Here is a 13,678-nt window from a genome sequence, read left to right as displayed (position 1 = left end):
TTCTAAAAACCTGTTCTCGTTTTGTCATTATGGGGTATTGTGTGTAGAATGATGAGGAAAAACATTTATTTCATCAATTTTAGAATAAGGTTGTAACGTAACAAAATGTGGAAAAAGTCAAGGGGTTTGAATACTTTCTGATTGCACTGTAAGTCCAACCAATGCAAAACCTTGGTTTACTAAAGTATGCTCGGGAGTGGACACAAGGTTTTTGCTTCGAATCAGACCCCCCCTTTCACAAATCACCCAGAATATGTCCTCTGACAATCCTCAGTCAATCGCAGCCACAAAATTGGCTGTTAAAAAAAATGTTTTTTGGTCTTAATTTAAAGTTAGGCGTAAGGTTAACACTGTGGTTAAGGTTATGGTTAAGGTTAGGTTTAAAATCTGAATTTAGAGAAATTGTAGAAATAGGCGGGGTTTATTACTTTGTGGCTGTGGTATCTAGTGACGATTCCCGCAAAGTCACATAATACATGCAAGAGACGATGTGGAATGTCAAAGCTCTACTGACTGATGGAAGACATACATCTAGAACCGTTTTATATTACCACTTTCTTTTATCGTTTTGATCACTACATGTGTCTTTATTTGTGAGTGAACAATTCCGTTTGTACAAAACATTAAAACAAGTGTGTCACCTTTGGATCCGGAAAACACGCCCACGATTGCTAACTGTACGCGCAGAGCAAAGCCATTGGACAATAAGGGCTGTCAATAGCGCATAGCTGCCATTCTTTCCGTTCTGTTCTGAGCTTGGCGAAGAGTTTGCAGATGTGTTTCAGCATGGGCAGTTGAAACAGCAGGACACTGCTCAATAGTGTAACTTTTACAGAATACTAAAATATTAATTTCTGATATACATATGGGAAATTGATAACTAATATTGTTGTACGGAAGCTAAGACTGTGCCGATTTTAGAATTTCATTAATTTGTTTTGTCTTGAACGACAAGGAAAATGCCAGTAGCAACTCTATTGCCTTTTACAGCTACCCCGAGTAGGAAGTCTGCCAGCCCGACCTCCTTTAGATTGACAGAGAAATTCATTTTGCTATTAGTTTTTAGCGCTTTTATTACGCTTTGTTTCGGGGCAATTTTTTTCCTGCCGGATTCATCGAAGCTACTGAGCGGAGTTTTCTTCCACTCGTCTGCGGTAGAAACCAACACGCGAACAGGTACGGATAGTGATTCAAACGTTGCAGTTGGGACCGACGAAAAGATATTAACCAAGATTAGAAAGGACCACGAAAAGGCTTTGGTTGAAGCAAAAGACACTCTCCAGAAACGACCAGACGAGATAAAGCAAGATATACAAGACGAGAAGGACAAAGTTTTGAAGGAAGGTAAAGGTGGGAAAGATTACAATAACCTACCAGTCATTGAATATGTTCGGCCACCCGGAGCAACAGGGCACGAGCCCTCCGATCCGGAAACCAAAGAGAGACGATCAAAAATTAAAGAGGTGAGTGATAAAAAAATAATACTAATAAATAAAGACAACCAGAATGGCAACATTTGGTGTGTGTGGTTAGCTAGTTTCGCTTCCAATACTGCCTGCGTTTGCTATACTATGTAGCCTAATCGGCAAGTTCCTTGTACAGAACACACATTAATACAGTTATACGACTAGTCTGAACACAGCACAGGCATAATGTTGTCAGCTGAAACTTTGAACTAATGAATTTACTTTGTATCCAGATACACTGTAGAAATCCATCCTGTATTGATATGTTCTCAATATCATGCTTTTCATTCTCACCAGATTGACCAGAGTACATCCTGTGTACTCCTTGTCCTGTAGACAAATACAACATAGTCCATTTTATATATTTTGGGGCAACACTTTTACAGTGTACTGTGTAGCTCAGGGCAATGTATTATTTCTAAGTATATAATGCCTGTGGTGTACCCTAATTAAGTGGTACACTATTAGACTATACTCACAGCAATGTCCCTAACCCTAAGGACAGTGTAACAATAAGCAGGATTTGCGCATTGCTTATTACACTTACGGTAATACACAATACCAGCACTATGAAGTAAAATGTTACCTAGCTCGGTGAGTCTAACAACTGAGATTTGTGGAAACGAACAGTCTATTGTATTGTACATAAGTTAGGCCTAATTTTTTGCCAATGGTTGTACAATGTCAGGATACAGACACAACAACTGTAGGCTATAGTGGACATACATCACACTACCTTTATATCTGGTTAGATGGGGCAAGCAGGTCTAAGGGCTCAGACACACCAGTAATGTTTGCTGGCCGAGACTACTTAGCACCTCTGAATTTGCGAACAGTGTGCACTGATTTTACTTGAAAAATCTACAGCGTGTGGTCCCTGAAACACAATCAGCAGACGGACGCTAGATCCACATTCAGTCGAATGTGTGTGAACCTTCATCCTCCTGACAGACCTGTTTTTAAACAGTGAATGATCCAACCATTTCAGAGACACTCCCATTCGGACTGTGTTTTGCCAGGCACCTCACAATACGATATCACGATACTTAGGTGCCGATACGATATCTATTGCAATTCAATATGTACCACGGTTTATCATGTCTCTACAGTGCCTTCGGAAATTATTCATATCCCTTGACCTTTTCCACATTTTGTTACCTTACAGCCGTATTCTAAAATTTATTAAATTGTTATTTTTCCTCATCAATCTACACACAATACCCCATAATGACAAAGCAAAAAGAGGTTTTTAGAAATGTTAGCAAATTTATTACAAATACAAAAACTTTAATATAAAATCTACATAAGTATTCAGACCCTTTACTCAGTACTTTCTGGAAGTTCCCCCATCTCCACAGAGGAACTCTAGAGCTCTGTCAGAGTGACCATTGGGCTCTTGGTCACCTCTCTGACCAAGGCCCTTCTGCTCCGATTGCTCAGTTTGTCCGGGTGACCAGCTCTAGGAAGAGTCTTGGTGGTTTCAAACTTCTTCCATTTAAGAATTATGGAGGCCACTGTGTTCTTGGGGACCTTCAATGCTGCACACATTGTTGGTACCCTTCTCAGAATCTGTGCCTTGACACAATCCTGTCTCGGTGCGCTATGGACAATTCTTTCGACCTCATGGCTTGGTTTTTGCTCTGTGGACCTTATATAGACAGGTGTGTGCCTTTTTCAAATCATGTCCAATCAATTGGATTTACCACAGGTGGAATCCAATAAAGTTGTAGAAACAGCTCAAAGAGGATCAATGGAAACAGGATGCACCTGAGCTCAATTTCGAGTCTCATAGCAAAGGGTCTGAATACTTTATGTAAATAAGTAAATTTCTGTTTATTTTTAATACATTTGCTAAAATAAACAACAGTTTTCGCTTTGTCATTATGGAGTATTGTGTGTAGATTGCTGAGGATTTAAATAATGTGTCAATTTTAGAATAAGACTAACGTAAAAAAATATATTGCTGTTGTTTCAAATATATTGTTCACTATTATATGTCTGCAGTAGAGGGACAAGAGAGGCATAAGAATGCAAGTTTTAATCAGTTATAAAAGTGCTGAAAACATGTTGGCTCACCATTTAAGAGAAGATTGATGTCAAGCTATAGGAGGAGAAATAGAAAAGTTTTGATGCAGGTACAGCCAGCTAGTGCTAGCTAACGCAGAACAACTCACCACTTGTAAGAAACTTGGCTGATTTGTCACTCACACACATACGTATACACACACACACACACACACACACACACACACACACACACACACACACACACACACACACACACACACACACACACACACACACACACACACACACACACACACACACACACACACACACATACATACATACATACATACATACTGTTGAAGTCGAAAGTTTACATACACTTAGGTTGGAGTCATTAACTCGTTTTTCAACCACTCCACAAATTTCTTGTTAACAAACTACAGATTTGGCAAGTCGGTTAGGACATATACTTTGTGCATGACACAAGTAATTTTTCCAACAACTGTTTACAGACAGATATTATTTCACTTATAATTCACTGTATCACAATTCCAGTGGGTCAGAAGTTTACATACACTAAGTTGACTGTGCCTGACTAAAAATTCCAGAAAATTATGTCATGGCTTTAGAAGCTTCTGATAGGCTAATTGACATTTGAGTCAATTGGAGGTGTACCTGTGGATGTATTTCAAGGCCTACCTTCAAACTCAGTGCTTCTTTGCTTGACATAATGGGAAAATCAAAAGAAATCAGCCAAGACCTCAGAAAAAAAATTGTAGACCACCACAAGTCTGCTCATCCTTGGGAGCAATTTCCAAACGCCTGAAGGTATCACGTTCATCTGTACAAACAATAGTACGCAAGTATAAACACCATGGGACCACGCAGCCGTCATAACGCTTAGGAAGGAGATGTGTTCTGTTTCCTAGAGATTAATGTACTTTTGGTGCAAAAAGTGCAAATCAATCCAAGAACAACAGCAAAGGACCTTGGGAAGATGCTGGAGGAAATGGGTACAAAAGTATCTATATCCATAGTAAAACGAGTCCTAAATCGAAATAACCTGAATGCCCGCTCAGCAAGGAAGAAGCCACTGCTCCAAAACCCCCATTAAAAAAGCCAGACTACGGTTTGCAACTGCACATGGGGACAAAGATCATACTTTTTGGAGAAATGTCCTCTGGTCTGATGAAACAAAAATATAACTATTTGGCCATAATGACCATCGTTATGTTTGGAGGAAAAAGGAGGGGGGATGCTTGCAAGCCAAAGAACACCATCCCAACCGTGAAGCACGGGGGTGGCAGCATCATGTTGTGGGGGTGCTTTGCTGCAGGAGGGACTAGTGCATTTCACAAAATAGATGGCATCATGAGAGAGGAAAATTATGTGGATATATTGAAGAAACATCTCAAGACATCAGTCAGGACGTTAAAGCTTGGTCTTCCAAATGGACAATGACCTCAAGCATACTTCCAAAGTTGTGGCAAAATGTCTTAAGGACAACAAAGTCGAGGTATTGGAGTGGCCATCACAAAGCCCTGACGTCAATCCTATAGAACATTTGTGGGCAGAAATTAAAAGGTATGTGAGAGCAAGGAGGCTTACAAACCAGACTCAGTTACACCAGCTCTGTGAGGAGGAATGAGCCAAAATTCACCCAAAGCGACACGGAGAGATGACTCAAGTGGCGAAGTAAACTATAAAAAGGAATGCTACACACGGCCGATCACATTTAACAAATCAAACATTTAAATACCGTTATAGAAGGTACAGATCTGGGCCTCCCGAGTGGCGTAGCGGTCTAAGATACTGCATGTTAGAGGCATCACTACAGACCCGGGTTCGATCCCGGGCTGTATCACATTTTGCCCAGCGTCTTCCAGATTAGGGGAGGGTTTTGCCGGGGGGGCTTTACTTGGCTCATCGCTCTCTAGCGACTCCTTGTGGTGTGCCGGGTGCCTGCAGGCTCACATCGGTTGACAGTTGAATGGCGTTTCCTCTGACACATTGGTGCGGCTGGCTTCCGGGTTTAAGCGGGCTGGTGTTAAAAAGCGCAGTTTGGTGGGTCATGTTTTGGAGGACGCATGACTCGACCTTCGCCTCCCGAGCCCATTGGGGAGTTAGAATTTAATTTGGGGAGGAAACAGGTGGATAATCCCCACTCCCCAAAAAAGAGAAGGTAAAGATAAAACCCAAAATGGTCCATGCATCACCACCGGTATATCGTAAAATACGGTACACCATCCAGCCCTACTTCAGCATGGCATTTTTCTGGCTTCTGTGCATCTGACTTTGGCTTCTCCTCATGTCGACTATCAGCTTAATTTGATAGTTGATACAGCCCCTCTGCTGAGAAAATACACATCTCGAAGAGATCAAATTTATTCAGGAGGCATAAGGTGATTTAGAGGAAACTGCAGTGGTGGCAAATTCTTCAGCAGTCAATCAACATTTGCCATGTTTATGGGTGCAAAGCTGCCTGTGAGACTGCGTCCCCGGCTCAGGTCCCAGTATCGGGCTTAGAATCACATCATTTATCTCCTCGTTTGTTAGGGGTAGGGATATGCTGGTTTAGGCCTGCTATGGAAACATTGCTCAACCAAATAACCAGCAGTGATGTTTTGTGTGGTTTGTTTTAGACAAGCTGGGTTATTTGTAATTGTACAGAAATATTCCTATTCTTTTGAAAGTAGTTTTGTATTTGAGATGGGCCTAGTTCCCTTCTTGCACAACCACCTGCTTTCAAGGTTCCACTGTAAATTATTGTACAAACTAGAAAAAGGAACCTCATTGGCCATCTTTCTCTGTATGGGTATATCAGAGATGGTAGGTGAACCATAAAATGTAATGATTAGAACAGGCATCCCAATAGATGTGTTAAAGAGGTCAATGGAACTCGACCCAAACAATGGAAATGCATCGAAACGTGTGGGGGAAAGATGCCATGGGGTTAAGGTCCCGAATCTTCTCGTTGCCCCCCCAGTAAAATGTGCCTATATTTAGGCTATTGTTTATGTGTATTTCACACTATGTTGAGGTAAAAATCTGAGCATAATGCTTGTATGGATGTCAACCCCAATATAAACTCAGCAAAAAAAGATACGTCCTCTCACTGTCAACTGCGTTTATTTTCAGCAAACTTAACATGTGTAAATATTTGTATGAACATAAGATTCAACAACTGAGACAAACTGACCAAGTTCCACAGACATGTGACTAACAGAAATGGAATAATGTGTCCCTGAACAAAGGGGGGGTCAAAATCAAAATTAACAGTCAGTATCTGGTGTGGCCACCAGCTGCATTAAGTACAGCAGTGCATTTCCTCATGGACTGCACCAGATTTGCCAGTTCTTGCTGTGAGATGTTACCCCACTCCTCCACCAAGGCACCTGCCATTTCCCAAACATTTCTGGGGGGAATGGCTCTAGCCCTCATACGCCGATCAAACAGGTCCCAGACGTGCTCAACGGGATTGAGATCCGGGCTCTTCGCTGGCCTTGGCAGAACACTGACATTCCTGTCTTGCAGAAAATCCCGCACAGAACTAGCAGTATGGCTGGTGGCATTGTCATGCTGGAGGGTCATGTCAGGATGAGCCTGAAGGAAGGGTCCCACATGAGGGAGGAGGATGTCTTCCCTGTAACACAGCGTTGAGATTGCCTGCAATGACAACAAGCTCAGTCCGATGATGCTGTGACACACCGCCCCAGACCATGACAGACGATCAGCTGTCCGTCCTGTCTCCCTGTAGCGCTGTCTTAGGCATCTCACAGTATGGACACTGCAATTTATTTCCCTGGCCACATCTGCAGTCCTGCCTCCTTGCACCATGCCTAAGGCACGTTCACGCAGATGAGCAGGGGCCCTGGGCATCTTTCTTTTGGTGTTTTTCAGAGTCAGTAGAAAGGCCTGTTTTTAGTGTCCTAAGTTTTCATTACTGTGACCTTAATTGCCTACCGTCCTATAAGCTGTTAGTGTCTAAATGACTGTTCCTCAGGTTCATGTTCATTAATTGTTTATGGTTCATTGAACAAGAATGGGTAACAGTGTTTAAACCCTTTACAATGAAGATCTGTGAAGTTATTTAGATTTTTACGAATTATCATTGAAAGAGAGTCCTGAAAAAGGGACGTTTCTTTTTTTTGCTGAGTTTCTGTTCATGTCATCGTCATTTTAACTGCAGTTAAACTCCATTGACTACCACCACCAATTTCTCTATGCTAGCTATGCTACCAGTTTATCCGAAGAGGAGTTAGCATTTAGCGGTCACTCCTAAACGTGAAAGGAAGAACTTATAAATGTTATGCAGTGAAAACTTCCAAATATATACTTTAGTAACCACATTGTGGGCCTTTTACAATACATCAATCATGACGGATTTGACGAATATCCAGATTTTTAGATCAGCTTTGAATGTGCACCAATCTGGCGTCCTTCTTCTATCCCCCATCATCTGTGTTCCATTGACCTCTTTACCGCATCTATTCAAGTCAATGATGGCATAATGGGTTCACTGGCGTCCATTGCGAGGAGCAAAGCAGGAAGTGTACCCATCAATATGTGCTCTGATTTGTTGATTGAACTCAACTGACATTACAAAAAATACATTCCATTGCATGAGCCACATCAGTTAAGATCATTTGAATGAACATTCTACATTACCATGGAAATTATTGCATCACAATACCAGGCAGCCATTGCAAGGTACCCATGATTTTACCAGTCAATTTGACAGGGTTAGAGGTTAACATTCTCTGTTTATATCCCCGGTCTTTACTTTAGTTCAGTAGAAGCCTATACACATCCCATCTAACAAACCTCCACAGGTACAGGGTAGAAACAAAACATTGCCATAGGAAAAAGCCTGTTTGACAAAGACCCTTACTGGGTAAATCGTTTAGGCTTATCTTTGCCGTTGCAACCATTGGCTAATTACAACACAGTACATAGGCACCACACGCAGCAGACTATTGTCGATGATTCACATGTCATCCTCGTTCTGTGTGTGCTGCCTGATGTTTCCCCAGGCTACCGGGCAGGTTTTAAATGTCACGTGCACAAGTACAGTGAAATGCCTTTCTAGCGAACTCAAAACCCAACATTGCAATAATAACAATGAACAGTATTACTAGAAAAAAACGTCAGCTCTCTGGAAAAATAAGAATAGGAAATATCCAAGTAAGTAAGCATACTATATACAGGAAATATTTAAAAAGTCAGTGATACCATATTTACATATGCAGGGATACTGGAGTGATGGAGGTAGATATGTATAGGGGTAAGGTGACTAGGCATCAGGATATAAGATAAACAGAGTAGCAGCTTGTATGCATGTGAGTGGGCGTGCGGGTGTGTAGAGTCAGTATAAATGTATGTGCATATTATGTGTTAGTGAGCAAATGAGTGACTGTGTGTGTGAGTGTGTAGGGCCCAGTTATGTAAAGGTAAATAAAGATAGTCCGTGTAGCTATTTTGTTAGATATTTATCATCGTATTTCTTGGGGATAGAAGCTGTTCAAGAGCCTGTTGGTGTCAGACTTGATGCACTGGTACCGCTTGCTGTGCGGCAGCAGAGAAAATAGTCTATGGCTTGGGTGGTTGGAGTCTGGCGATTTTCGGGCCTTCTTTTTATTCCGCCTGATAAAAGAGGTCCTGGATGGCAGGGAGATCGGCCCCAGTGATGTAAAAGGCTGTCCGCACAACCCTCTGTAGCGCCATGCGATCGAGGGTGGTGCTCTTGCCATACCAAGCAGTGATGCAACCAGTTTATATGCTCTCAATGGTACAGCTGTAGAACCTTTTGAGGATTTGAGGGCCCATGACACTTTTTCAACCTCCTGAGGGGGACGAGGTGCTGTCGCGCATTTTACACAACTGTGCTTGTGTGTTTAGACCATTTTAAGTCTAGTGAGTTGGAAACCGAGGACCCCCCCCCCCCCCCCCCCCCCCCCCCCCGTTTCCTGTAATACACGATCAGCTCCTTGTTCTTGCTGACTTTGGTGGGGGCAATGGTGTTGATAGCTGAGCTGTAGTCAATGAACAGCATTCTCAACATGGGGTGGGGCTAGTCAGCGTTTGGAAATAAGATGCAAATGATTGCCTGGGCTGCAGCTCTGTAGGGTTGACCTGTTTTATCAGTATGCATTCTGTATCTTAAAGGACAAACGGTTAATACCCTGTCAGGCTTTCCGCCACTGCAGGCGGAGAGGACAGGGCCAGCCGGCTAAGCAGTCAAGGATTAGAAGCTGTGGGTTTGTTAAAGGTCTAGAGTCACCTTGGCTGTCTAGAAAGGAAGGAAGATGCGGTCCTCTCTCTCTCTCTTTCCACTTCACTGTCCCTTAAGATCCAGTTGAGTTATTTTTGCTCACTCAGACAATGGATTGTTTTTTGTAACAATGGACAACAGCCAAATGGCATTCCCCTTCCTGACCTACACATGGAACATTCTGATAAACCCACTAGTAGCCTCTATTCCTCACTTTTACTTTGATAACTTCCTCACTACGTTGTCTACTGCCTCAATAGCTTTTCAATCAGATAACTGCCTGGCCTACAGTACATTATGTCATTAACTAATTGTAAGTTATTGTTCGATACTGTGCTACTAGCCTGTCTTTTGTTAATTTACCTCTTTAAATGGATTCCAGGTGCTCAGTCTAAATATCTAATGGCATTAATAGCGGTCCCTTTCAGCCTGCCAATCCTGCTGCATCTCACAGAGGGGCACGGTGGTGTTTATGTCGGTGGATAAAGTCTATTGTACACTGATGAAGCCTGATGCCTCTTCACAGGAGCATACTATGTTAGTGGCCGTTACTCTTGAGTATCGCAGTTGTATGCTAGTGCTATTTTATGTAGTGTTGCCTTACTGAGGAAGAATGTAGGCTTCTCCTCTAACTAGTCAATAGTAATTGTAGTTAGACCACTGCGGCCACTCGGGAGGCCTAAGGCACTGCATCCAGTGCTTGAGGCGTCACTACAGACCCAGTTGCAGCTGGCCGCGACCGGGAGACCCATGAGGCAGTGCACAATTGGCCCAGTGTCGTCTGGGTTAGGGGATGGTTTGGCCTGCCGGGATGTCCTTGTCCCATTGCGCCCTAGCAACTCCTTGTGGCTAGCTGAGCACATGGACGCTGACTTCGGTCGCCAGCTGTACGGTGTTTCCTCCGACACATTGGTGCTGCTGGCTTCCGTTTTAAGCGAGCAGTGTGTTAAGAAGCATTGCGGCTTGGCAGGGTCGCGTTTCGGACGACGCTTTGCTCTCGACCTTCACCTCTCCCGAGTCTGTAGGACAAGACTGTAACTACAATTGGAGATCACAAAATTGGGGCAAAGGGGTAAAAAGTACCCAAAAAAAGGTGCTGTATTTATTTAGTTTCATAATAAGTGAGAGTTAGGCTACCTGATCATCATCTTGTCATCTTATATCTTAGCCCCAGGAACAAGTCTTCCTAGAGCTAGGATGTAGGCCTATTTTTCTCAAAGAGGATATAGTTAAAGCTATCGAAAAGGAAGTATTGGCAGCCATTATGCTTTTTTTATTTTTTATGGGGCCCTCATGCATTGCCTGTACTCTAGAACTATGGGCAGAGGACTGTGTCACTCAGGGTAATCATATACTGTGAACCCATCACCCTCCGTCTGTGTGTGTGTGTACAATATGTTCCTATACTTCAGTGAACACGGGCCTTAGGAGCCCCGGGTGCTCCGTCCTCTCGCTGACCACCAGTCCTGTAGCCCAGTGATCCCATGCCTCTGAGTGATTTGAAGGACTGATTGATAATGAGGCCAGGACTGGTGGGCCACTGTGGCACCACTACACACTACTACGCCTCAGAGTTCCAGGCAAACTCCAAGCCACCAGCCCCCTCCACCTGACTGACAAACATTAATAATCACTCGGACTCTGGTACGTAAAGCAGAACAAGCCTAATCCAATTGATCAGCGCCAAGGGAGAGACAAACAGTCCCAGTGGGGAAGTATTGGGAACCACTTTCTGCGGGGCCCTTCCTTTTGAATGGGCTCTGTGTGAGGCATCCTGACCTTCAGTCTTAATTGCTTTTTAAAAGGGAAATTGATGTCTCGTAGCTGGCATACGTCTGGAGGTAAAGGTTTCTTTGTACAGTAGCTTTTATTTATTGAATGCCAATAAACACCTACTGCGACACTGACTCAGTGCTCTCTTGAAAATAATCTTGATTCACAGTATACAGGTGCAGTCTTGATATCAGACACAGGTTTTTCTTCTTCCCTGCTGTAGGTCTTATTGAGTGATACCATTGGATCCACTTGAGTGCTGTGATGTTTATTTGTTTTTTTAAAAGCCAATATAGGCCTACACCTTCAATTCTAGGTAAGCTAATTTGTAGTCCGAAGTTCATAATGTTTGCTTTCTTGCCATTCCCTTTGTATACCCTGTGGCCAGGAGATAGATTTCTTCATATTGCTTCAGGTGAACCATCATTTATGGGTCCAATGACCAGTTAGTATGAATTACTTTTCTAATTTCCCACTGTTCGGAGGGCCTCACTCTGTTTCCCTCACACCTAGAGAGGCAGGGCTAAGGATCAGTGATGAGATTCAGCTCCAATTAATCTTCTAGTGTCCTGTCTCCTTTCTTCAACATACAGCTGCCTGCCTTCCTGTGTGATTAGGATTCTGTGCGATTGTCTTTGCTTCACTGCAATTCATCAGCAGAATCACGGCTGTTTGTCTGCTTTAGATGACTCTAGACTAGACTACAATAAATTGCTTTATATTTCATTATTACGAGCTAGATATAATAGTGTGTTATAGGACAACAACCCTCTGAATTCAGCCCCTCTAGGGTTCAGTATCATAGCTGGCAGCCTGGTACTCAGATTCTCAATCACACAGATCATTTATTTTCTATCTGCACAAAGGTTTGGGATTTCACAAAAAGTTATTTAATTTTGCATTACTTCTGAAAAGATAGATGGAGTACTGACCCGCAGGTCATTCCAGGAGCATATCCTCTCATGCACTGCCTGTCAGTGGGATTAAAAATGGAATCGTTTTTGAGGCGGAGGATTGTTCACAGTCAGGATGGTCAACACTGTCAAGCCAGGGCAGAGATGGAAGATGGAGGAGAAAGTCATTTTCACAGTACAAATGTCACCTGATTGAATAGATCTCTCCAGCAGCCTTCATATATCTCACTTCCCATGCATGAGGGCAGACCAGTCTGACTGACTGCTGTATGTCTGCATGAAGAGGGGTGATTGCATTGGGCTGCCAGACAGACAAACTGGCTGAAAAAGTGCACCCCTCTGACTGTACCACTCATTCATTATAGATGGCTGAAGTTTTATTTTCAGACACCATCCCACTCACCATTCATTTTGCAGCACTAAATGAGGAAATGCATTTCAATAAGGACCTGTGGTTAACGGATTAGTCCGTTCAGCCCCAGCCTGGCAGTGTGGTAGACTCTCCACTACCCCATCCGCTGCTGCCCTGAATCCTATTATGATGACAAACTTTGCCCAATGTGAATGCGATCAATCGGCCCTGCTGGAGCAGGAGCCATCAATCCTCTGCTTTTGGCCACAGGCTGTGTTTTTCCCTCTGTCAGCTATACTTCTGAATACAGACTAGAGCAGAGGCAGAGTACAAGGGGCTGGAGTACCCGGGCAGCTCTAACCCCTCTATATGCCAGACTGCCACCATGTGATTACTACCATTAAACCCTGTTTATTGTTAGGCCTGTCCTTTTTTAACACCGTTATGGTAAAGGACAAGCTCACTGCGTTTTTCCTCTTCCAGACTGTTTATCTTTGGGGATTTAAGTAACCAGGCATATCTGAATTATGGCTGTTTCATTTTGAGAGGTCCCGTTTTGTGAAATTATGTCTTAAATCCAATGTGCCAAGCAACGTGCAGTACTACCTCTGGGCCATTTAGTGTTGCTTTGGACGACACCGCTTACAGCTGAGAAGGGGTTTGGGGTTTGGATTGGGGTTAGGGGTTTGGATTGATGCTCTTTGTAAAGTCAAGTGGACAACAAATGTGTTATTGACAGAGCGGGCCCATGCTGTCCAACTGTTGGCTCTTTACAGAGTTGCTTTTATTTCGCAGTATCCACTCTTTTGTGTCTCAGATTTAATGGTGTTTTTTTTGGTGTTTTTAAGGACCTTTGTGGACCCTGCCCAGGTTGGTTTTGGCAGTGTACGTG

At 43.1% G+C, this 13,678-nt stretch overlaps 1 protein-coding gene across 1 annotated transcript in view; it reads left to right on the top strand.

Annotated features, from left to right (window-relative positions):
• The first annotated feature begins 485 nt into the window (after positions 1-485).
• LOC129817502 (mannosyl-oligosaccharide 1,2-alpha-mannosidase IA-like) overlaps positions 486-13,678 on the top strand; it is a 182,150-nt gene continuing 168,957 nt past the window's right edge. Inside the window, exon 1 of the mRNA XM_055872812.1 lies at positions 486-1,463. Coding sequence (XP_055728787.1) covers positions 960-1,463 — 504 coding nt within the window. The 5' untranslated portion in view covers positions 486-959. The remainder of the gene's footprint in view (positions 1,464-13,678) is intronic.

This window comes from Salvelinus fontinalis, chromosome 20 (genome assembly GCF_029448725.1).
Source record: "Salvelinus fontinalis isolate EN_2023a chromosome 20, ASM2944872v1, whole genome shotgun sequence".
NCBI lineage: Eukaryota > Metazoa > Chordata > Actinopteri > Salmoniformes > Salmonidae > Salvelinus > Salvelinus fontinalis.
This window is presented reverse-complemented; position numbering and strand designations above follow the sequence as displayed.